Here is a 25,503-nt window from a genome sequence, read left to right as displayed (position 1 = left end):
AATACCCAAATATCCCAATAAGCCTAACAAATATGTGTAGTAACCAAATGTAAACTTCACTGTAACCCCTTCCCCCAATCACTTCCCAGAAATATAATTCCAGTTTGAATGAGGAAATTGAGTAGGATACATTTCACAGAGGCAGTTTATTTCTGCATATTGTTATTTTCCTCCTCTGCGCTCTCTCTTGTTGCAGTTCTTAATTATGGCTTGGTGATAAATGTTTGATGAGGTACAATAACCTCCTCTAGTACCCAAGAATAGCCCTCTTAGTGCTGATTCATGTGCAGTACTTATGTATCGTTCGCGAACGAGCCTGCTCTAAGAGCCGATTCTTTATAGCGAACGAGAAGAGCCAGATCTCCTCAGGGAGCCGAATCTTCAGCCGCTCCTGCTCAGTTTTGCTGAGAGTGCGTGCAGACAGGGGCGGGACTTTATTGTGATGGACACACCATGTGACCTATCACCTATGAGGACAGACTAGGATCATACCATTATGTGAAAGGGGCAGACATGTCATAATAAGACTTTGGCCTTTTTTTATTTAATTTGTTTGCTGTGGTTCTTGTTTAGTTGTTCATTTAAAGGTTTGAATATGTTAAACAATAGTAACAGTTTTTTATGAAAAAAAACATAACAATTAGGTATAGAAGCAGGTTTACTCGTGTCTGGTGGTCCAAACATTGTATCTCCACAGCTACACTACCACCTTGAAGTCTGTTCATTAGCTCCAGTAACTCAACAAACATTGTTTCCTTGACAGTTAGGGAAACGTCAAAGGCAGTTGTCATGCACTCTTATTCATACATCTGCCTAACCTTTCAAGACACGTCAAAGAGAAAACCCTTGTTGGCCAATACATAAGACTTTTATGTAAACACTGATTAACAAATTTCTTACAAACACACAATCCATTCATAATTGCTAAATTACGCTAAAATATAAGGCTCGGAGTGATACTAAATTAATAGCCATTTGGGAGCCGTAAGAGCCAAAAGAGCCCAATCTTTGAAAAGAGCCATAACTCCCATCCATAATATGCAGCAGCTACTCCTCAGCTAATGTGTTGACCACAGCCGGATTATCGACAGGTGGCAACATTAGAAAATGCTGAATGACCCAACACCGGATATTTCCCACTTATATTGGTTACATGGATGTTAAATGTGGATTTGAAAGTAAAACTATCCAAATGCCATAATAACTATTTATAGGGAATATAACAGAGAAGGCAGAAAGAGGAAATAAAAAATTTAAGCAAAACCGAACTGAGACATTTGTTACCGGTATGTCCAACAATAATGATATTTGGTACATTTCTTGTGTGATAAAGTCGCAAGTATGACAGTAAATGAGAAATAGGTGAGTGCTTTAATTAAACGTTCGATTAAGCAGTATTAGTACAATACTGACAAAACTCTAGGCTATTTAATAACTTAATTTCAGATATATCCACTAATGGTGTTAGATGTAGCGCAAATAAGGTGGGGTGTGTCGAACCTGAAGGCAACACTTGATTGACAGGTATTCTTTCCCAGTCAACAATGGAAACGGGTGTGGCCTGTGTATCCGTGCGCCGTTGTAATGAAAGAGAAGGGACTTGTCTATAATCCACAACTACCAATCAAGAAACGGATGGGACTAAGAAGGGGCGGGGTCGCATTCAAGGGCTATGGGGGCAGAGAGAGGCAGTGAGTGAGTAGTCACAGTGGGGAGAGAAAAAAAAGAGACGGAAGGGATGTGTGCGAGTGTGCGGTGATCGTACAGCAGGTACAGTCAGAGCTGGATACAGGTTTTATAGCCTCACCGGACCGCGGCTGGACCGCTTCGGAGCCTGCCCCTTCTCCTCTTCATCCCCTTCAAACAACTCTCCGCAATGTCTGGCGGAGGAGGAGACGTACGCGTCCTCCGCCAAGAGGCCGGGCAAGAAAGCCCGAGGATGCCGGCCTGGAAGCGAGAGATCCTGGAGAGGAGGAAGGCGAAGGGCAGCGGGTCTGGAGGAGCCGGTGCCGCTGAGACAAGCCCGAGCGGTGCGGGTCCGCAGCGGGCTAACGGCGAGCTGACAGGGAATGTGAACGGCAGTGGCAGCGGCGGACCCAGGAGAGATAGTGGACCGAGCGGCGGGTCCGGGCGGAACTACACCATAACCACGGCCAGTCAACACTTTGCGAACAACAAAGAGACACGGACGGCACCGAGGGAGGACGACAGAGAGGAGAGCCTGGTGCTGCAGGAAAGCCTGGGCCCGCTGGAGGAGAACCCGTTCATAAAGCTGGAGAAACAGCGGAGGAGGCGACAGGACCAAGAAAACACCGCTCGTCCCGTTCAGCACATATTGGAGCTGTATGGCAGCGTACCCGGAATACGGACTATCCGCGCTGACAATATTATCATAATTGAATCAGATCCAGATTACTTTCCGGAAGCTGGAGGAGTAAGCGGGTCCAAATGGCAACAAAACGGTGTCAGTAGTTATAGTTCTCTGAACGACCTCCTTGACCGGAGAGGGAGTGCTGTCACTGAGATAAGAGCCAAGGAAGTGGTAATTTATGACACTACATTAAGCAAGAGCGAGGAGAACTTGAGCACCCTGGGCCGCCCTGATCATGAAGTCTCACCATATGAGAAAGGTGAGGGCCAAGGCAGGGTTAGCCGGATGCTGCAGAAGTTTGACAGTAACTATGGGAAGCTGCAGAAGAAGTCTCACAGCACAGAAAACCTGCTGGAGCTGGATTGTAATTCCAGCAGCAGGCCAAGACTCTGGCCTAAGCCACAGCCAGATCTGGTGCCAAAACCCAGGCCAGGCTCATCGATCAGTAGCCCAGGCAGCAGCCAGCCATCATCACCTGTCTTCCAGAATCCCTGGTCTTCCAAACCAAAGTCACAGCCTGCTGTCTCTGAGCCAAGCAGCCCCCAGCATACTGCTGGACCCCCTCACTCTGTGTCTTCCTTCCGTCAGAGGTTTGAGGAGAGTGGGGGTCGTGGCATGACTGTCACCCCCAAAGAGGAGACAGACAAGGGGACAACCAAGCCCGCCAGAGAGAGAGACTGGGAGGATGCAGAGGTGCCACCCAAACCCAAGTTGCCATGCTCTCCAGAAACCCGATGTGCCCGTGCCGAGTCCCCCTCAAGCCCCATCTCATCTAAGGTGGCGCGCTCCTCAACTGAATTTGAGATCCGTCCCTCTCCAAAGCCAGACCTTGCCCGAATCCCTGATGGGGACACCCAGGCACGGGCCCTCGCAAATCTGCGCCTGCAATCCCGAAACTCCTTCACCGTGATCCCCAAGCGCCATCTTGCTACATCATCTGCAACAAGCAGCCCGGTAACATCTGGCCCAGTCAAGTCTTCCCCTCCCCACAGAGCTGTAGAGGTGTCCACACCAGGAGTGCCAACCTCCCATGCCCCAAAGCCCACTCTGACACCTTCAGACAAGAAGGATGAGAAACAGCACAAGGTGATGGAGAGGTTATCAAGGCCACCCAAGCCTGAACCATCTCCTACTGTTGCCACAAGTCCTGCACATCTTCCGACCTCAGAACCTTTGTCACCAACTCCTGCTCTCACCCCAGCTTCCTCGTCGCCACCTCTGATGTCTTCGCCCTCCTCTTCTCCAACTACCCCATCTTCACCTCTTTTCTCCCCACCTTCGCCAGCTCCCATCCCGTCAGACACTGCTGCCTCGTCGACTGTCCCTGTTGCACCCCCCTCGGCTCCAGAACAACCTCCTATGGACCGGCTGCCAGTAACCAACATAGACGATATTGACGTGGAGCCCCCACAGAGTGTCCCCGTTCCTAGTCCCTTGGTACAACGACGAAAGGGGAACACTTTCACTGTGGTGCCTAAACGTAAGGTGGAGTCCGAGGTCCAGCCAAGTTCACCTGAGCCTCAGCAGGAAGCCTTAACAGAGGCCCCACCAGAATCCACGCCCCCTCAGGCTCCGTATGCACAGCTGGGCTCCCTGCTAAAGAAGCGCTACCCTGCTGTGGAGGAGATTGAGGTCATCGGTGGGTATCTTTCCCTCACAAAGTCCTGCCTCTCCAAGACGGGCTCCACGGGCAAGAAGGTAAGACCACAATCTCCACCAAGAGGATTGAGTGTATATTTATTATTATAACTGTACTCTGAGACACAGAGTTAGGAGACACATTCATTAGTCAAAAATACAGCTTTTCGGTTTTATATTGCTGTTAACAGAATATATTACCTTAGTGTCTGGGATTTGTGGTGTGTTTTTTTTTTTTTTTTGGCTTGTTTTCTAACCAGTTATTTATTCAGTACATGGATATAGTTAATGTTTGTAGCTATAATTCCTCAATCATCATCCTTCAGTGAAAAGCAGTCAGAGTGTAGTGATCAAATGCATAACATGAGCCAAATCTTTCCTGGGGGATTATTAAAGTTTCTTCTGGTCTATATTTAGTATTCTTCATTACACAGGAAAGGCTCTGTTTTGTTGTCATCTCTGTGCATCTGCCACTTTACTGCTCATAGCCCGAGCCAGTGTCTCTCCAGGCACCTGTGCTTTTTAAGCATTCAAGCAGTCTTTCCACCGTATGGTTAATCCTCACAGTTATTTCCATGTGTTGTGCTGTGGGTGTCTTGCTCCTCTAAATCCCCACGTCCCATCACTTGACCTGCTCTCAGGCCTTGATGCCTAAGTGGATTAAAAGCGCATGTTCACACAGCCACTTGGAACGGCACACGGCACCTTTTCCTGTGGATTGCCGTCCCACAAAAACATTTTGTCACACAGCGTATTACGGGGTTAGGTGGCCCTTCAAGCTTATTGATTGTACAATCTTATCAAAGCTGTATTCAGCTCTCAGGATTTGTCTCGGGGATTCAGGACAGCTCTGACCTGTCCCAGACTCCAGAGGAACGTATTTATTCCTTTGTGTACAGATCAATTCATCTGTGTTCCAAGCTCTCAAAGAGATAAAGCCCCAGCTTTGGTTACAAATTATAATTAAATCATTGCAAACAGTGTGTTTTGGGCATCATGGTTATCTTCCAAACATAATCAGATAGCTGGTATTTGATTGTTGGAGGTTCTGCTGCAGATTGCCTTCGTTTCATCTGTATTAGGGATTAATTAAATAACCGAATGTAACTAATTAATTTTGCGAATGCTTCAGGCTGCGTTCACATTCAGCCTGCTTGCAGAGCATAATTTTTTGAATGTCGGTGTTTATGTTGCTCTGTAATCGCCCTGTTAATGAGGAAAGAGCCAACAATCAAAGCCACTGGCTTAAATCTTTACTTGCATTATATGTAGCTGGTTTAGATGCTCGGGGTGTGGATCATGTAACCACAGCATCCTGGGTTTCCCCCACCCATCTCCACTCCTCGTCTCTGGTCGCTGAAAGGAAGAATTTTTACCGGTTTTAGACACAGTTACATTACAACACAGCAGTACCGCCTCACCTCCTGAATATTTTGACCTGTTTGGCACTTCTTCCATGTAGGCCGGTGTGTCAGCCACTCAGATGCTGGTGCACAGTCCTGTTTCCTTGACCATGTCTGACATTATTCTCTGCTCTCCAAACTGAGGAAACTCTGCAGCCACACAGATTTATTGTGCCTGCGATAATACAGGCAGATGCGTAACAGACCCAGTATGTTTGATTAATTATCTCAGTGAATATTCTCAGAACAGTTTCCTCAGGTTTACCCATTATAGTATAGACATATACTATAGTATATATCTATGCTGTTACTTCAGCTTTTTTGAAACTATACCACATGTGCCTTGCTTAGGCCTGGATATCAAACCTCATTATTTGTTCATACATTAAAATTTCTCCAATGTAATACATTATTGTTTTTGCGACAGAGACATAGCTAGGTATTTTCCTGCTAGTTAAAACATTTGAATATCCAGCTTAAGTACTGTTAAATTTGTAACTGCTGCATTATTCCTTTAAATGGGAATCTAAAGATGTCTTGTTCAGCCTTTTCTTCACATTTCCCTGTAATTTAGCTTTATAAATTTAGTATCAATGTGTGGGATTTTAACTGCAGTAGAACGTGACATAAAAGTTCTGTGGGTTTGAATGACGCTCGCCTGCACATTGTGACTGCACTTAATGATGAATCCGCAGGCTGCAGGATTCTCTGTGCAAGCCGTTTGTGGTGTGTCTTGTGTCAGGGTTTTTTTTTTTTTTTTGCATGTGCACCAACACTGACTGTGGTCATATGACCATAAGACCTGAACACATCCTTTCTTTTGTCTTTGTCGCTCACAAACCAAACAGTTTCAACTTCTTAGTCATCAGCAATGTCCAGATTTTTCTTCTCTCTCTCTTCTTTTCTTTTCTGGGCAGGGCTGCATAGGCAATTACAAAAGCAGCAAGGCTTGGCCAGGCCTGTATAATTTGTGTGGAATTTCTGTTTGGTGCCGCTTCTGTGTGTGAGAGCAGCCTTAGAGAATGGCCCGAGCTCAGCGTTCTGGTTTGAGATTTCTTTTTTTTTTTTCTTTTTTTTTTTTATGAGTGCATTTTTTTTCTTTTTCTTGCAGAACTTGGCTGGAAATTAATGTTCCATTTACACATCAGTGCTTGAGAACTTGACCAAAACAGATTATCAACTCTTCCTTTTCAGTCTCCAGATATATTTTATTTTATTCACACTCTCTTGCAGCATGTGCTGCTTCTTGAACCCTGAAGACTTGTACAAGCGCTGAGTGCTGGACCCCATCCAGCACCATCTCTCCTGTACTCTCCTGTCTTTATCGCCTCACAAGCACCACTGTGCTTGGTTTTGTTTTTTCTCCTCTACCCTCAGTGCACTGATTTATTCCGGCACGGTGGTGATTAATAAGGCTTGTCCCCTTGCTTCCAGCTTCCTGTGATCTCCTTCTCTGTATTGGGGAAGGAACAAGATATGTAGGTCAAGTGAGGCTTCTGGTACTGCATCACTCTTGCATTTGCATAAAATCGACTCAGGCTTTCTAGTGATATAGACTCGGTCTCCATCTGCACTTTGATTAGATTGGACTCTCTTGACTTTGCAAAAGCAGAATTGACAGATTTTTCTTCTTTTTGTTTTTCAAATTTCTGCATGTTAGATGCTGCTGCTCTTTGTCGAGGAAAAATGCAGCTGGCAAGCATGGGAGGGGGCGGAGTGGTTTGTTTTTGAAGTCTCTGCCCCCTATGACCAGTTATAATAGGAATACACAGACCCATGAGTTTGTTAGCACAACATCCAGAGAGACGGAGAAAAATTATTTTGCCAAACTCGTCTGTGTATTTGCAAAGATTACTAATTTTTAAACTCCTGCAGCATAGTTGTGTGTAATTATGATCATTCTGTCAAGATAATGAATAGGTTTACTAAAGAGGATCATGTGTTTATTCATGTGAAAGCCATAATTATACAAATAAATGATTATATTATTAAATAATAAATTTTTAAAATAAAATGTTTGATTTGGGGAGATATCAATTTATTTAGTTCCTATTAACCTTAGATAAACATAGGCCTGACTGCACGTAATGGTACTTTCACACTGCCTGGTACTGCCACACAGCGCTGGCAGATTTATTAGTAAAAAAAAAAATCCCCTGATAATGATGATAAACTGATGAGTCATTTTGTGCATTAGGGCCAACACTCATCTGCACAATATATTAGTATGCAACGATTAAGTTATGTAGTGCAGGGCTAAAATAAGACAAAATACACACAGAAAGTTTGACCATGAGCAGAGTTAGAAGGCTGCGTAAAACTGGTTAATTGAGCTCATATAACATAAGTTATTTGGAAATTACCAATGTGAATACATTAAAGAGTAATATCAATACAACATGTTAAGGATTACTATATATTCAGGAGATAAAGTTATGTTACTATCCCGGCAGAATTTCAGACACTGCTCTCGATTTGCAGCACTAACAGTCAGAGCCTCTTCTGGTAGTTTGAAAGTCAAACCCCAACAGCAGTTATAACAGTGGAAAAGTAAGTGGTTGGCTCTGAGTGTAGGTGTGGTTCCAAGCGGAATCAAATTCAGTTAGTCTGCGTTGGAAATGCAAAGAGACCAACCGTAGGAGTTTGTGATGCATTTGTGACAAAAAATGGACACACTCATGCGATGTGAGCAGCTATAGATCTACCATCTCCAGTGGTTTCTCACTGTGAAGAAATCTCTGGATAATTATATAATAATTATAATAATGAAACATTATTAGAAGTAATTAAAAGTAATTGATGAGTATGGATGGATTAAGAGAAAATGGGCCCCTGGTCACAGCCAGGCTCAAGGCCCCACTACTCTCTCTTTTTGGTTGTTTTCAATCTATTAATGGTATTTTACTTTTGTTTTTTGGATATTTTGTGTCTGTTTTGGTGAATTTGTGGACAGGTTTGTGTTTTAATTGACCGTCTTTTACCGATTATGGATAGCCCCGACCTCTTGGGCGCGTGGGCCAATGCCTGGTAGGCCTCTTCAGTAATCCCTCCATGTTGACAAGTTCTGGAAAAGTTTTGACACATTAGGAACTAAGTCCAGTTGCGGTTCTATTCAGTTATGGCTTTGTGAGTTGTGAGAGAAGATAAACACATGAGGTACAGTAAAAGAAGTAGTTTTCAAAATTCCCCAGTAGGTTCGCACAGAATGAGATCTCTTACACTGTCAGTCCACATGATTTCATTTTTACATCTCTTGGTTTGTTTGGTTTTTGAACAAAATAATGGGCAACATTTAAAAGGCAATCATTTTTACACCTTGTTGTGAACTCCATAAACTGAACCAAAGCACTAAAATATACTGTAAACCAACAACAAACAAATAGTTCTCACTTCGCTTTATTTCTCACACAACACTAAATATTGATTTGTTTAGTGCAGTTTCTATTAGTAAGACTTGACATGATTACTATCTTTTTCACCAGTCATTTCAAAGTTATGTTTTTGCAGTATAGGTACATTCCTCTCTGCGTGAATGTGAAAGGCATTGGGTGGTTAAAGAACCCACACTTTTTTTTTTTTTTTTTTTTTTTTACATGTGGTAAAATGTCATGCATATTGCAGGTTAAAAATACCCAAACCAAAATGCTCAGACGTTACACAGGAAGGCCAACGAAGGGCACGCTCCTACATTTACATTGTGCGCCTGAGCTACAGGTGTGAAAGTCCATTGTGTTTAATTATTCACCACCACGTAGACGTTCCCTATCTCTCCTCCCTTACACTTCCTGGAACCTACTACAGCAGCCCTCTTCTTTTTTTAAATTGATAAAATGTATTATGATCAATCAGCCATTGTTTTGTTTTTTTTCCCCCTTTTGTCAAGTTTGAGATAAAACGAAAAGAGAAAATGCTAGAGATTAAAAGGTCACTGTAGTTAAGTGGTTATTTTTTAGAATCCAAGGACATTCATCTCACATTATCAGGAACCTGGCAAAGCTTTATATTGGCCGAAATAGATTTTGAATGAATTTAAATGTGTAAATATATTTTGATACTAAATGTGTTATCAAACAGTTGCCTACATGCTCATCCAGCATTAGCAGTAATGGGGAGTTGTGATTCTGGAATCTTGATACATAACCTAAACGGAAACGATGAGCTGAAAGAGACTACAACACTGACTTACATGGTGGGATGTACACAGACAAGTAATCCTTTTCTGCTGACACCACTTTTACATGACACATTATACATGTGTCGACCTCCAAGAGGTTGGACAGTTTGCTGAGCCATCTAAGTAACACTTGGCCCTACAGCAAAAGTGGTTTAAATTTAAATAATTAAAAACTGAGACATGGTCTTGAAGGCCTAGATCCAATTTGTTCTAACTCCTACCTCACTTACTGTGCTCCTTTATTGATCCTCTGCATAACTTGGTACTCTTTTCCTGTCTCAGAGAGATCTAATTACTGTATAAAAGCTTTTGGTTATCGGCTATGAGTCATGTGTGTAACTCTTGTCTTGTGCTCTAAAAAAGAGAAACTTTGTAATAAAGAAAGCTTCACCTTAACATTTAGATGAGGGGTGTTTTTCACTCACTACCTAAAAAGCATGTTTAAAAAAAAAATGACTCTCAAGCTGTCACAATGACTTTTTCACTTAGTCCTTCATGACACGGACACTAGTTTTGCTTTCATTTTTGATGTCACTGATGATTAAAAAGATGTTTCCTTTTAACAAGCTTGCCATTTCTTCCAAAGAAATTGTTGCTGTAAGATCCGGACACACACTCACACACACCAAATGACACACTTACGAACACCCACTTACAAACCTGTACTTATTACACAGTCTTTAGGCACATGCACAACCCTGGAAATTCGCTGTAATTAGAATTCAGGCAGCAAAGCCCCACTACCATAGTCATGGTTAATTCAGTGTGTGTGTGTGTGTGTGTGAGACTAAATGAAGAGACTAAAAGCACAACTGTTACAGTTGGGGCTTTTTGAAAATGTATAAAAAGAAACAGTGGGCGACTAAAAGAAGCAGTCACAAGCCACTGACATTTAATTTCTAGTGTTTGTTCCACCAGCCACTTTGACACACTTGTTTTTTGGGTGAGTTAGTTGATAATTAGAAGCTAAAATTTCAGAAAGACCAAGCAAATTGCTGTGTTTCACAAATACATGTAGTTCAAGCTCCGCCATTACAAATGCAAAACATTGCTGGAAAACTGGGGCTTTTTAGTACATAATGTAAATTTTATTCAAATGATCTCTGTCTCCGTGTGAAGAACCTGAATGTTGTCGGGGCTAACCAGTCCTCATGGCACGCCTGAGAAATGCAGTATTTAAAGTTCTGTTTTAAGTTGTGTTTAGTCTGCCTTCGCATGAGCACCTGATGCTCCTAATAAGTCGTTTTCCTGTTTACATGACCAAAAGGCGTCTGTTTCACTGCCATGTTTGGCTCTTTCTGACTCTCTTCCTTCTCCTCCACTCTCCCGTTTCTCTCTGTCACATATTCATGGCGGCGGTCACCAGGGCAACACGAGCCGCAGCCATTCTATCCTGTCATTAGGATTCCAGGATAAGGACACACAAACTCTCTCTCTCGCTCTCTCTCTTTCTCTGACACATATATACACACATTGTGACATCAGTGCTGATGTTGAAGATTTTGAAAGTGACAGATAAGTTCACACGTAAGTGTAGTATGGTCTTATAAAGATGTTTGATGGGCTTACTTGGTGGGCATATTCTGCAATCAGCAACAGTGTTTCTGTGGGTGGAGACAGACAGCTCAGGCCTTTCATGTTTAAAAGAAGACTAGCAGTGTGTTCTCATTAGGCCCAGTGTGAAGGCAAAGGTCAGTCATTTTTAGTAAAGGGTTGAACATCACTCAGTACGTGTTTCTGTTTCCATGTGACTGCGTGTTAACCTTGACTTGCATTGTGTCTTCTTCCCTCTTATTGTCTACATGGTAGATTTCTGAAACCTCGTCTGACCTTGAACATGAGACCTTCACTTCTAACAGTTTTTGAGTGAGGCTCACCCTTCTGAGTTTCAGTCATTTCTGCTTGATTATTATGTTTTGGCGCATTCTCGTTTATTGCAATTTCATAATGACAACTACCTGAAGCATTTGGCAAAGCGTAGCAGAGCATAGCACATCAGGGAGAGGAGGGGCTGGATGGAGCAGAGTAGATTGATTTCAAGGGTCATGATAGCAGTACCTTAAACTATTGTAGCGTAATAAGCTACGGTTATTAAAGCGCTGTGAAATTGATAGAATATCTGTCTTGCACTTGCATGTTATTTTATGTGTTGATTTATGCCAATATTACTATGTGTGTATGTTTATGGCATTTTAGACTTGTCATTCCAAGGTAGAGAATATTTAATATAATACAAAAAAGCTTGAGGTGCAGCTCTTCTGCAGCTTAAAAAACGTGTTTTTCTTGTCTATCTGGTACTTACTGTACATCCAAGGAAGAAGTTTAATGGCACTTTGCTCAGTGTCTTTGCTGATGGCTTTGTACCTCACTTTTTACTCCAGGTTGTTTTGGAATCTGTCAAGCATGTCAATGTAAATGTAAGCAGAAATAGTCCTTTACTTAGTTCTTTTTTTTTACATTGGGTCAGATGAGAACATTGATTTGGTTTCACAACTGCAGTCAGTGGAGTGAGATCGGTTCAGGGATGTTTAGTCTAGTTAGCACAAAGACGAGGTGACGAGAAACTGTCTAAACTAAACTGATTGTTAAGTGTATAGATAATGTGAACCTGGCATCACGCAGTGTTAACTGTCGGGGGATGTGGGTGCCATCTTGTGATCTATGCAGCCTGTTTACCTGCGCGGTTGAGGTATCTGCATAACTTCTGTTGTTTAAATCGTTGAAATTTAGATTCAGATGCAAAAAGATGAAGAGGAACAAAAGAAGAAATTCACTCTCAATAGGAAAAACATGGGATTTGGGAAAGACTAAATACCGGTAAAAATACTTTTCATGCGGCTCTGCACAAGTTCTGCTAATTTGAGTGCAGTTGTACTTGCAAAGGTAAGGTGGCACTTCTCCTCTGAGCTACTGTGGCAGCAGCGTAGTGACTCTACAGACTCCAACTTGTTAAAAAAAACAAGAAAACAAAGACGGGGAACATCTTCAAAGAGAGCGCCTGCTTCCCCCAACAGTTAACACAGCGTGACATCAACCTCACATGCTCTAGTGATAGCTGGAAAGGAGACAGCCTCTAATAAAAGAAAAAGTTTTAGAGCTTTTGAAATTATTATTTTTTATCCTTTTGACCAGCAGTTTCCCCTGGCATACTGTTAAACTAGACTACACATGACTTGATCAGACTTTTTTAAATGCAGAAATAAGACCGTGATCCAACATTTTGACCTTCAAAGTCTTCATCATTCTGCTTCTTTTGTGAATGTGCACACGTTCTACCTTTTTTCCTATGTGACAACATGCTCCCATGAAATGTCAGTCACTGGCTCCTCTTTGTTCCAAAGTTCACTGAAGTGATAGCCTTATCACCAATTCCCAAATCCAGATGACTGTAACACTTACTAGTGATCAAACTGGGGATCAATGTGAGACACACCCATTTGATTTTGTTCCAATCTATTCCACTTCTGAACAGACAGGGCCTTAGGAAGCCACTCATTTCGAGCATGTGTTCTATATATTGACCCCTGTAATCCAGGGACGTACCCTTCTTGCCCTTTCTTCAGATTACTGGCAGAAACGATGGTGTGTTTAGAAATGATTGCTTACTATATTTGTGTGTAGTAGGTCTGTGCTAGGTTTTTCTTATCAACAAAAATGTTCTCAGATGGGAAGAATTTAAACAACTCCCCTGGTCTGAGGTGGATATATACAGGCGTCCAGAAGGAGACCTAGACACACTACCTTTGTAGCTCTGTTTGTGTGCATGTGCGTGCATATGTGTGCGTGTGCATACTATTACGGCAGTGACTCACACAGTCTTGAGACATGGCAGTGTAAACACACGTTTTCACGTTTGCCAGAGCTCACTGGCCATGTTGTGAGCACCAGCCACATAAACATGTGAAGAGTTTTTACAGTTATGTCAGTGTTGTGATAGTTGATCACTGATGGTTGTAGCGCTTGAAATGCTTCCACTTAAACACTGAACTGATTCAGCCTCCCGTGTGATGACAAATCTGTGGACACCTACATAAGGGCATTGACCTGAAACAACAGCTCAGCTTCCAGCTACAGTATTTTACAGTAGTTGCACTGTGGTTTCAACTCTAGTGTTCACGTTAACCTTAGTGCTGTAATATTAAAGGGTAGTGATAACCTACAGATCTCATGTTTGGGTTCGAGGTGGACGTCATCAGGCTGGATCCCTGCATCCACCTGGTTATTTTGTGCTGGTCTTGTTAACCTCAATAAAAGCAAATTTCTGCTAGAATGTGTCAAATTAGCAACAGCCTTTTGCTGGTATTCCACAATTGATGTAACATACTGTGTTGATAGTTGTGTCACTATTCTTTGCACCAGAGAAGAAGAGACAGTACTAATTAAAACAGATTTCATCATCTTGTCATTGTGTTTAGTTACTGTAGCTGTTCATTACACTAAGTTCCTAATCATTACATATGAGTGGGAAACTGATTATTCCACTGAAACATAATGTATTATTATCATACCTTAAATGTAATATTGTCACCACCTATAGAGGGGTAATAAAAACTGTATGTATTCAGCGTGACATTTATTCCATTACTGGGTTGACTGTACTGTAGCCCTCTCAATCTTGTGCGGTTACTGTTTCCTACGTACGTGTGATGTCAGAGTTTCGTGTTGGGATCAAGTCAGACAGAAAGCTAACCAGCAGGCATTGTGCGCTGATTGCCAGGCCTGGCTAAAACCAGCCTTTTATGATGGCTTTGATGGTGTCAGGAGGCAGGTGTTTGTGTGTGTATAGGATTTATGACCCACCCTACAGGTACTGATGCAGCTACAGTTAAGCTCCTCAACCGGTTCATTGTGGTGCTGTTCTAATATTAACTGCAGATTAGCTCTAATCAGGCACCTGGTTAGGCTCCTTCGAGCCGCTACACACCATTTGTCCTTTAGCCTTAATGTGTATTAGTTATAGTGTTTTGGAAGATAATGTGATTTAATTTAGGTTTTTGTATGCACCAGAGCCATCAGATGCTTTAATACACGTACTAGATGTGAGCAAGGGCACACCCATTGCCGATGTGATTGTAAACACCACACCCTGTGCCACCTGGTGATGTGAAGATAAATATAGAAACATATTTTTAAGGGATACACACCCAGTCGGACACATCACGTGAATACCCACAGCGGTTTGCAAGAACTGCACCGTTGTGTTGGAGCCTCAATGGAAGTCCACTGCTTTGGAGTTCAGTCCGAATTCTGTGTGTGTGTGTGTGTGTGTGTGTGTGTGTGTGTGTGTGTGTGTGTGTGTGTGTGTGTGTGTGTGTGTGTGTGTGTGTGTGTGTGTGTGTGTGTGTGTGTGTGTGTGTGTGTGTGTGTGTGTGTGTGTGTGTGTGTGTGTGTGTGTGTGTGTGTGTGTGTGTGTGTGTGTGTGTGTGTGTGTGTGTGTGTGTGTGTGTGTGTGTGTGTGTGTGTGCGCGTGTGCGTGTGCGTGTGCGTGTGTGTGTACATCTCCATTCAGTGGGAACCACTTTTCACCAATCGAGGACAAACCATGTTGGGTGGCCTGGAAAATTCCTGGCATTGGTCCCGTCTCGCCATTTGCTGAGATACATCCATGAGGACAATCTCATCAAACTGACAGTTCTCTTCCTGTCTCTCTCACTTCATCCTTTGTCTGTCATCCTCGAATCCCTTTGTGCCTCATACACAACATGCAAACAACTGATGTAACTTATGAGACTAAATTCCATCAGACCTATCCTTTACTCAGCTCACTTATTTTGTAATCCGCTTCAAGTCTCGTCCTTTGTCAGAGCAAGCCAAAAATCTGCCACATAGCTGGAATGATTCTTCCTGCTTCCTCAGAAATTTGTTTCACAACTATTAAGTATAAAAAAAGAAAGGAGATGAAAGTCAAGCCAGAAAAGCAAAATCTCCAAATATCCTTGAATAAAAATAAAAAAAACTATACATTTCACCTTTTTGCAGTGCAGACCATTCCAGTTTTGTTACATATATATATACACATAAAATGGTTTGTCACAGAACAATAATGAGGTCAAAAGGAAGTTGTAATATACACACCAATGAATTGCTTTCAACAAAAAATCGGGAAGGTATAAGTGAAAGACAGGTTTCTGAAAAGTATTTCAAAACTTATCACACAGGATGTCCTGTGTATTCATAAATCCCACACAAATACATGGAAGTATTTTTCTTGAGCAGAATATTCCTGTGCTTTTCTTAGATTAAGTCACATGTCAGAGTAAAAATATTTTATCTCAGTCCGTCTTTGAAAAATATAAAACAAAACTGTAATAATTAGCAATCCACAAAAAACAGGTGGAAAACTGCAGTCACAGCATTATGGTTTCTGTGTCAGATCAAAGCTGCTACGTAAAGTCATTGAGAGGACAACAAGTAAGGAAATGTGTAGGAATCTCAGCTAATGGGTGTCTCGTGAGAAGAGGACAAAAAGAAAAGTGAAAGGCAGTGAAAGAGGAAGCGAGCCCAGCGGCTAGCCTGATTTATTGATAGGCTCGCTCTTGGCATCCAGAGACTTCCTCTAAGACAGGATCCGAGTTTAGATAGGACACATTTTTCGTAGTGTTAAGATTTAACAAATGAACTAAAAAAAAATTGAGGTTTAGGGAATAAAAATAGGCAATACGTGGGACTGAGGGTCCTATTTCAAGATTTAACATTGAAAGCTTGACTCTAGAGGATTTGATTTGAATTGTGGATTGTGCCGTTACCGTGGCTGAATACTAATGTTTTCCTTTGGCTGTCAGGAGAGTAAAAGTAGGAAAGAGAGAGTGATGTTTGGATGAAAATCCAGTGTCTGAAAAGCAAAATGTGTCAGCATCAAAAATGGTTTGGTCAACATTGACAGGCCAGTGTTGTTACTTGACCGATTCTATAAATACGTTGGCTTTGTTATTAGTCTATGCAGTTATCCTTTTATCTCAAACCATCCATATGCACTTTAGATCCTCTGTAAGGAAAGCCACAATTTCATTTTCTGCCATTTTATTTTTTTCCAACTAGCAGACCAGCTTCATTGGATAGGCTTAGAGAAGCCACGTGTAGCTGAACATGGTGGCATTCTGAGAATTATTTCTAGCAATAAAAAAAAATGTTTTATTAAACCACAAGGAGATTCATCTAATTGATAATGGTGCTTGACCCACAGTGGTGTCCTATAGACCTTCAGACTCAATCTATAGACTCTAGTCCTGAAGTCTTCTGTTGTATTTAGAGTCCTAAATTTGTCCTTGATCTCTTACCACATAAACTAATTCTCATCCTTCACCCATTGTCTTTAAGCTGAAGACCTGCATGCAGAACCTGTTGAGCTGTGACTAGTGTCTGTAAATCCACTGAGTAATAATAATGCAATTTGCAATTTTAATAATGTAATTTGTCGACTCATGTTCTTAATTCTTCATCCTAGTCTATGGACCCTAGTCTAGAATGCGTCTGTCCCTAATCTATAAACATCACTATAAATCAATAGACTCTAAATCTATAGATGTTTGACTGTTGTTCTTCACTCATAGACCATTGTCTCAAATTTGTAGATTTTATTGACTTTATCTACCCTTCTTCACAAAATTTTGGGGTTCGGTGTGTTGCTGGCTTGTGTCCTTGGGATGAAGATTAGTTAGATCACAGTTTGCTGAGTAGATGGAGCCAGGTATTGTTCATTAAGAGCAGTCAGCTGACAGCCTCAGGGAAGACATGGACAGATCTGCTGCTGGTGGTGGTGGTGGTGGTGGTGGGTGTGTGTGTGTGTGTGTGTGTGTGGTGTGTGTGGACATTAATTATTAAGAGGGCCACAAGTTGCATTTAACTGAGGTGTAATCAGTTTAAGAATTGACAGGTATTGACTGCTAAAACTTTTCTAAAAGATTGCATTCCCACAAACCTTCAGAGAACATAAAACATAAATAATGTAAAGAAAACTTAGTAGCAGTAGTTACATGACAGAGAAACTGTTTTAGTCCTTCAAAATGGATGAGCCGCTTATTGACAGCGACAACCACTGAGATTTTTGGCTGAAAAGTTCCCATTCATGTGGGATTACACTGTGCAGCAAAGTGCGAGGGCTTGTCTCGCCCCACAAATCCATGTTTGCAAACCACCGCAACGATGCCAAACAGACAGGTCTTACAGCAAACATGGAGAAGATCAATCACAGGCCCTGAGCTCCTGCAAGGATACCACCTGCACCACTTTGAGGACACACAAAGTACAGTACATGCATTTGCAGGCGGGTCTAAACTAACTGCAGCTGGCTAACCAAGAATCTAAATTAAAAGCTCTGTTGAATAAGTTATGAGGTTGTGTTGAGCTAACCAGGCATTACTGCAGTGTGCACCCAGGGCTCAGACATGTGATGTGATTCACAGATCCCGTAATCAAAACAGTAAGGAAGTAATAATGAGTTAGTTTTTACTGTACTCATAAAGTGCAGTAGTCCAGAAGGAGTGTGATATCAGTATTCTAATGAAATCTGTGTTTTGAAATGAGAAAATGTTGGATGTGTTGAAATCTTGGCTGGTGCCTGTAATATTTGGGTTTTCTTGCAGCCAGTAAAGTGAGCAAACAGTGAGCAGCAGGTGGTTTGTTTTCTGTGTAAGCAGACTACAGATGCTTAGGGCCCCTCAGTTACAAGAGGTCTCCAAACAAATAGGAATGTGAATTTAAAGACAGAGTTGATTTGTTTTTCCATTAATTTTAATCGGCTTCTAAAATGATACATTTATATTGTTTATGCACTTTCAACAAATTTGGGGGTCTAAGAAAATACCTAATTTGGGTTTATTTTCATAAAACAATCCTAACTTAAGAGCCACCTATTAATATTTGTATGTGTTTTAAACCAGATCTTGTGGTCTTTGGTGAGGCAGGAAGTCTGCCCAGTTGTCATGGAGATGGCCTTATTGTCATCACATGATCTAAGTATCGAACTCAAGCGACTGTATTACTTTTGGTCATATATGGCTGTAAATGGACTAGGATTGTTGCAACAAATGAATCATTTTGGAATCACTGCAAATGTTGTGGATTTCAAGGTATGATTTGTTTTTGTTGTTTTTTTTTTGTTAATAACCAATATGGCTGATGAGTCTTTACAGCTGTAAACTGTGGCTGTAGTGGAGGGAAGTTTCTGTGAAAACAACACTTCCTGTGAGGAAAGTGTCACATAAGTGTGACACGAACATTACAACTCTTCATGCTCACTGCTACATTTTTACATCATATCTCATTTGGGTCATTCCTGTTTGCAGGTGACAGATCTGTCATAACTGACGTCCTAAAGTGCAGCAATATGACACGAAAACAAATTACATTTAATTTGTTCGTACTTTTTGGGGGAAAATATGATCTGGGTCACTTGTAGACCAAAAAATAAATAAATTATGAAAAATTTAATTGGGCCAAGTCAATAAAAAATGTGAATGTAGCTTTCTTGTTTCCTTCTTTGTACCCGCCAGCTGGATTTTTTTTAAACCAAGCACTCTCAATTATGAACAGGCACCTGCCCAGTTTTACCAGCTACAGCCAAAATTTACAAGCGTTTGGCTGGTTTTATTTTGTTCTGTCATGATGCCAGTGAAGGGAAAATACAATATGGAGAGACAATATGTAAAATGAGTTTCACCATGTTTTTACAACATGAATGGAATTGATACTGGTTGTGCTGTTTGTTGTTTCTTCCTGTTATAATTTTTATGAATTAGGAAATACTCGCAACAAATAATATTCATATTAAGGTAGTTAAACATACCAGAAATGAGAAGTGATAACTAGACACATTTTTTCTATGTTGCTTTCAGCTGAAGATTTCATTCAATGAGTCAAGTCTCCAGAGTACGTATGAGTATCCATCAGAGAGCAGCATGTGGGACAGCGGGGAGGAGGACGAGGAGGAGAAACAAGATGGGAAGGTAGTGGACGAACAGCCCAGCATGGTGGGACGCATTCACATCCCTCGACCCAGTTTGACCAGCTCACCTACGCACACAAACAGCAATGGTGAGACAGACTAATTTATTTATTTACAACCCCAAATCAAAGAAAGTAGGGACAATGTGTGAAACCTAAATAAAAACAGAATCCAATGAATTTCAAATCTTGTCAACCAGTATTTTATTCACCATAGAACATTAACATTTCAGATATTGAAACTGACACATTTCATGGAAAATATTAGCTCATTTTGTTTTTTATGGCACCAAAACATAAGTAATTGCAGGACATAAAAAAACAAATTGAGAAACATTTGACAACTAATTAGGTTAATTGGCAACAGGTCAGTAACATGACTGGGTATAAAAGCATTTCAGAGAGACAGAACCTCTGGAATGTAAAGATGGGCAGAGGTTCCCCGATCTGTGACAAACTGCATCTAAAAACTGCAAAATGTCAAATTGCTAAGACTTTAAAGATCCCACCATCTACAATATATAATATCAAAAGATTCAGTGAATCAGGAGGAATCTCTGTGCGCAAGGGACAAGGCTAAAGGTTAAAACTGAATCTGTGTGATCTTGGGGCCCTCAGGTGGCACTGCATTAAAAACAGGCCTGATTCTCTACTGGACATCACTAGATGGGCTCAGGAAAACTTCCAGAAATCACTGTCTGTGAACACAATTCACAATAAGTTAAAACTGTATCACGTAAAGAAGAAGCCATATGTGAACACGATCCAGAAACGTCACCGTGTTCTCTGGTCCAAAGCTCATTTACCAGAGGCAAAATGGAAAACTATTCTGAGGTCAGATGAATCAAAATTGTTTTTGGAAACCATGGATGCCGTGTCCTGCAAACCAAAGAGAAGAGGGACCATCCAGGTGCAAAGCCTGCAAAAGTACATAGAGATTTTAGAGCAACATATGCTCCCATCAGAACAATATCTCTATCCATCACGACAGCATGGCTTTGCAGGAGAAGAGTCTAGGTCCCGAACTGGCCTGGCTGCAGTCCTTCCACCAATAGAAAACATTTTGTGCATTATAAAACAAAAGCTCCGGCCACAGAAGCCCAGGACTGTTGAGCATTAGAATCCAGCATCAGACAAGAAAGCGACAACAAATGTCTCCTAAAACTCCAGCAACTGGTCTCCTCACTTTCCAGATGTTAAAAAGAAGACTCAGGCTTGTGCCCCTTTGTGGGTGCAGTTCCCAGATGTTTACAGGCAGTTGTTAAAAGAAGAGAGGATGCTACACAATGGTAGACATCACCCTCTTCTTTTTTTGGGGGATGTGTTGCTGCCATCAAATTCAAAATTAGCTGATATTTTCCATCAAATGATAAAATATCTCTGATATAATAATTGTGTTGTGACAAAAATATGGGTTGATGAGATTTGTAAATCACTGCATTCTGTTTTTATCTACACTTTACACATCATCCCACCTTTTTTGTAAATTGGGGTTGTATTTATTGAGGTGATCATGCAGGTCAAAATGCCTCTTGTCCAATGCTTTAATTGAACAACATACAATAACCCAGTTCATGAATCCCTGATCATGTTTTTAATGCCCTCAGTTGTCTTCTGAAGCTGCCATTGGGTCAACATTTTTACTTGTGTTGCACAAAAATCAAACTGTCTGTCAGTATCATTGTTGATTTACTGACAGTATCCATGTCCCTGAGAGGATGAGCAGTTTGGATATATAGTAGTTTTTAGAGGGAAATAATCAGAGGGCTGAAATAAGTAAACCTCTACTATTTCAGCACCTTCCCATCACTAAACACCAATTACCACATAGAAGAGGTTTTGAATTCATCTTGGTGTAAATGACACTACTGCTAAATCATTCCATAGTATATATGGGTGGACCCAAAAAATGTACCCTTTTTTTTTATTAATTTATTTTTTAAATAATGCAAGTGTGTAACCCAATGGACAATAAGTGTGATGACATAGACCCCTACTGGATAAACTGTGAACTACAGTGCAGACACAGTTCACTCTCAGATAAATTATCTTATTCATGTACATTCTTTTTTTAATGCACAACAAAAGACTAAAATACACAGAGCATTTCAAAAGCTTTATAATCAAGGATGGAAAAGATTAAAAAAAATAACATAACATCAATCATTTTAGACCTTTCTAGCTACATTCCCAAGCACTCAGTGGACTTCAATGCATGGCAGGAGCACAAACGTGATGAAAGTGTTTACCAGGAAGATACCACTGCCCAGCAGACACAGATGACAGAGGAGGTCATGGTGAGTGAAAAGCTGTTTAATTTGCTATGGCCTCTCGGCGCGGAGGTCCCAATTTAAATTCTGTTAATTTTATGGAATAATCAATTGCTTAGTCTAAAAATTGTCAGAAACAGTGGAAAATGCCAACAACTTTTTCTTAGAGCCAAGATGACATCTATACTCACTAGCCACTACTGGGTTGGTTAATTGTTGATGACAACAAGGGACTTGAAACATACCTAAAGGTGTTTAGACCATATTGAGAACATAGTATCACTCGCTGCCGATTCATCTGCTGCACATCCAGATGTGATTCTCTCGTTCCACCACATCCCAAAGGTGCTCAATTGAATTAATATTTAGTTACTGCGGAGGCCATTCGAGTACATTGAACTCATTGCCATGTTTACGAAACCCATTTGAGATTATTTTTGCTTTGTGGCTTGGCACATCATCATGCTGGAAGTAGCCACCAGAGGGTGTGTACACATTGTCAGCCATAAACAGGTAGGCTCTGGCATTTAAACGATACTCAATTGGTACTAAGGGGCCTAAAGTGTGCCAAGCAAATCACTCCCACACCGTTACACCACGACCAGCAGCATGGATCCATCCTGCCAGGTTAATACAAGGGAGGATGGATCCAGGATTTAATGTTTATGCCAAATTCTGGCCCTGCCATCTGACTGTCGCAGCAGAAAATGAGTCATCAGAGCAGCCGATGTTTTTCCACTTTTTTAATGTCTAATTTTTGTGAGGCCTTGCAAGTTGTTGCCTCACTTTCCTGATCTTAGCTGACAGGAGTGGCGTGTGGTGTGGGCTGTGCTGCTGTAGCCCATCCACTTCAAGGATCGACATGTGCTGCATTCCGAAACGCTCTTCTGCTCAGTTGAAACGAGTAGTAAATTGAGTTACGGTTGTTTGAACCATTTTTCCCTGATCTCTGGCATCAATTAGGCCTTTCTGCCTAGAAAACTGCAGCTCACTGGATATTTTCTCTTTGTCACACCACTCTCTGTAAACCCCAAAGATGGTTGTGCACGAAAATTTCAGAAGATCAGCAGTTTCGGAAATACTCAGACCAGCCCATCCGGCTCCAACAACTATGTTTGAATTTCAGTAGATCATCTTGGCCATGTCCATATGCCTAAATGTAGCCATGGTCAGGGGAAGAAAACAGAGCTTGACATATAAGCAGTATTTAATTCACATGTGCACAAATACTGTATACGAGTCTATTACTGACAGAGAAGTAGTATCAACTATCAAGGCTGTAAACATACTGTAGGACTTAACCCAAATATTGAATCCTTGTCTTTTCTCCTCAGCTCACACCTGCAGACAGCTCTTCCCTGTCTGACTACAGCAGCGAGCCGGCTCTTTACTTCTGATCAGTCGGACCAATTACCTGTACAGTAGCATAACAGCATCACACCTATGGGACCAGGTCTAAACTGTCTTCAGCTCTACACTGCAGCCGTCTCTAAGCACACCTTCCTGATCAGAAAGGAAAAATAGTACGGTTTTTTTTTTTGTTTTATTTTTGCTAATTTCCTGCCACGTTCCACTGCACACCACATTCTCAACAGCATATCAGAGGAAGACACTTTTGTTAACAGGGGACTGGTGCTCTACTCCTACATTCTTGCTGATCTGACACAGCGAAATCTCTAAGCAGCTGGACTGTAACCCCCACCCACCCCCACCCCCAATCCCTCAGCGATTGTAGACAGTTGATCTGTCTGCCTCCTCATCTTCACTAAAAAGACAGAATCCAGTCGATTTTCAAAATCTTGGGGAGATGTCTTTCTTCCTCTCCAGAGTCGGGAAGAAGTCCACTGGCTTCATGTTTTCCTGCTTTCCAAGTCTGCGTCTCAACCTTTTCTTCAGGTTCTGAAAGATGTCAACAAGTGAAGGAGCTGAAAGCAATTTGAGACCAACTCCTTAAAGTAACAGGAAGCCACCAGTGCCCATGTGTAGATGTTGCCACGGTGACAGAGTTCAGTGTTAGCATGGAAACATGTCATTAGGATGATTCCTAGAAATGTAACTCCTGAAGGACAAGGCCATTTCCATCCAGTAGACCAATGGCAGACTCAAATAAAAACTCAAAAACAAAAAAATAAAGGTTAAAGGGTGCCACAATGTTAGTTTGTCTTTTTTGTACCTGCATGTTTTGACCTCAGTTAGTTCTGCTTCTGTATGCCTTTTAGTTTTTGTATGTTTTCTGGCAAACTATGCTGTATCAAAGCTGCTGGACATCCTTCAGAAGAGTCTTTCAGCAACAAAACGTCAACAGTCTTCCCCGGTTTGTGGCTGGGGAAGAAACATATGCACACCTGGGAAGATTTCCATCACTCCGTAGCAACTCTGATCTCTGTTTAACTGCTTGAAAAAGTGACCTTGGCCAATAACGTCTGTATGTCCATATTGCTGGTGACAAACATGAATATCATACTGTAGAATGTATCTGTAAATGCTCTATCATAGTATTTGTGTCATGTTTATCAAAAAGCTGTTAGACCTCCTGACACTTTTCTCTGCTTTCTTGTGTATTTATTCCTGCTTACAGGTGAAAATTGCATGTCTCAAACCTGCTCATGCATAAAAGGAAAAAAAAAAAGACATTGTATGTACTTTCACATTCCAGAAAGATGCCGGTCTGTTAAAGTAATGAAGGCAACAGTGATGATGATCATTTATGATAATGTTCGTGAGAGTGAATGTAAGATTTTGTGTTTGAAAGAATATGTAATGGTTTTTTAGAGGTTTGTGTGTGTGTGTGTGTATGTGTGTGTGTCCGCACCAAGTTTCCAGATACTTTTTTATCTACTCATAATGCCAACTGATTAAAGTGTTGCTGTAACAGCCTCACACTCCTTCTTTACACTCCCAGCACAGAGCGTTTGGCCAGTATTGTTGTACAGTTCCAACCATATTTTCATAAGTACAAAGATTTGTTTCTTATAAATCTGTCTTCTTTTCTATTTCTCCAATTAGATGGCATTGGTTTCAGTCTGATTTTGTTGTACATTAACAGTCTTATCTTTGTCTGATGGATTTAGGAAATATCTGTTGCGTCTGGAGTCTTTGATGTTAAATGTGTTTGCACTGTCATGCTTTTAGCTTTGTTTTGCACCTCATGAGAGGAACAGAGTAGAATGAATGAATAGACAGAGGAAATGTGCACTTAAAAGAGCACGAAGTCTCTGAAGAGTTTTGTTTCAAAAACAACCACTGTGGCCACCTGTTTTTATACAACCGGGAACTGTACATCAAATGCAGTTGACAAATTAGAATTGTGAGCAATTTGTCAGAAGAGCAAAAATTTTTTAGACTAGAGTTTTTCTTTTTCTAATCAAAATGAATGAACAGCAATTTGGAACGCAACTCTTCAAGTGTACATGAATGCAACCTCTTCTTTTTACAGTTTGCCACATCCTTGCATCATAAGTCTTATGATTGTCGGTCTGGTGGCTGCGACAAAAAACAGTGGATCAAGTGCAGCTTTCCACACAGGATACCGCCCCTTAAAGAACCATACCACTGATGTCAGCCCTTTGATTACAATTTCAGTTTCTTTTTTAAATTGACTGTATTTTAAGCTAATTCCCATTGATTTCTACACACATAAATATCTAAGCTATTTAAGTTTGAAACCTGTATACTGTAAGACACGAGAATGAACATTAAGTGCAA

At 41.2% G+C, this 25,503-nt stretch overlaps 1 protein-coding gene across 2 annotated transcripts; it reads left to right on the top strand.

Annotated features, from left to right (window-relative positions):
- Positions 1-1,460: 1,460 nt before the first annotated feature.
- On the top strand, positions 1,461-24,674 carry tprn (taperin). 2 transcript variants are annotated; one of them, XM_067484253.1, is made up of 4 exons: positions 1,465-4,069; positions 19,420-19,618; positions 21,701-21,825; positions 23,133-24,674. In XM_067484253.1, the coding sequence occupies exons 1-4, from the start codon at positions 1,877-1,879 to the stop codon at positions 23,193-23,195; spliced, it is 2,580 nt and encodes an 859-aa protein (XP_067340354.1). In that variant the 5' UTR covers positions 1,465-1,876; the 3' UTR covers positions 23,196-24,674. The 2 variants fall into 2 exon arrangements, with proteins under 2 accessions (XP_067340355.1, XP_067340354.1); XM_067484254.1 differs by lacking the exon at positions 21,701-21,825 and having other exon boundaries at positions 1,461-4,069.
- Positions 24,675-25,503: the final 829 nt, after the last annotated feature.

This window comes from Channa argus, chromosome 18 (assembly GCF_033026475.1).
Source record: "Channa argus isolate prfri chromosome 18, Channa argus male v1.0, whole genome shotgun sequence".
NCBI classification, from domain to species: Eukaryota; Metazoa; Chordata; class Actinopteri; order Anabantiformes; family Channidae; genus Channa; species Channa argus.
This window is presented reverse-complemented; position numbering and strand designations above follow the sequence as displayed.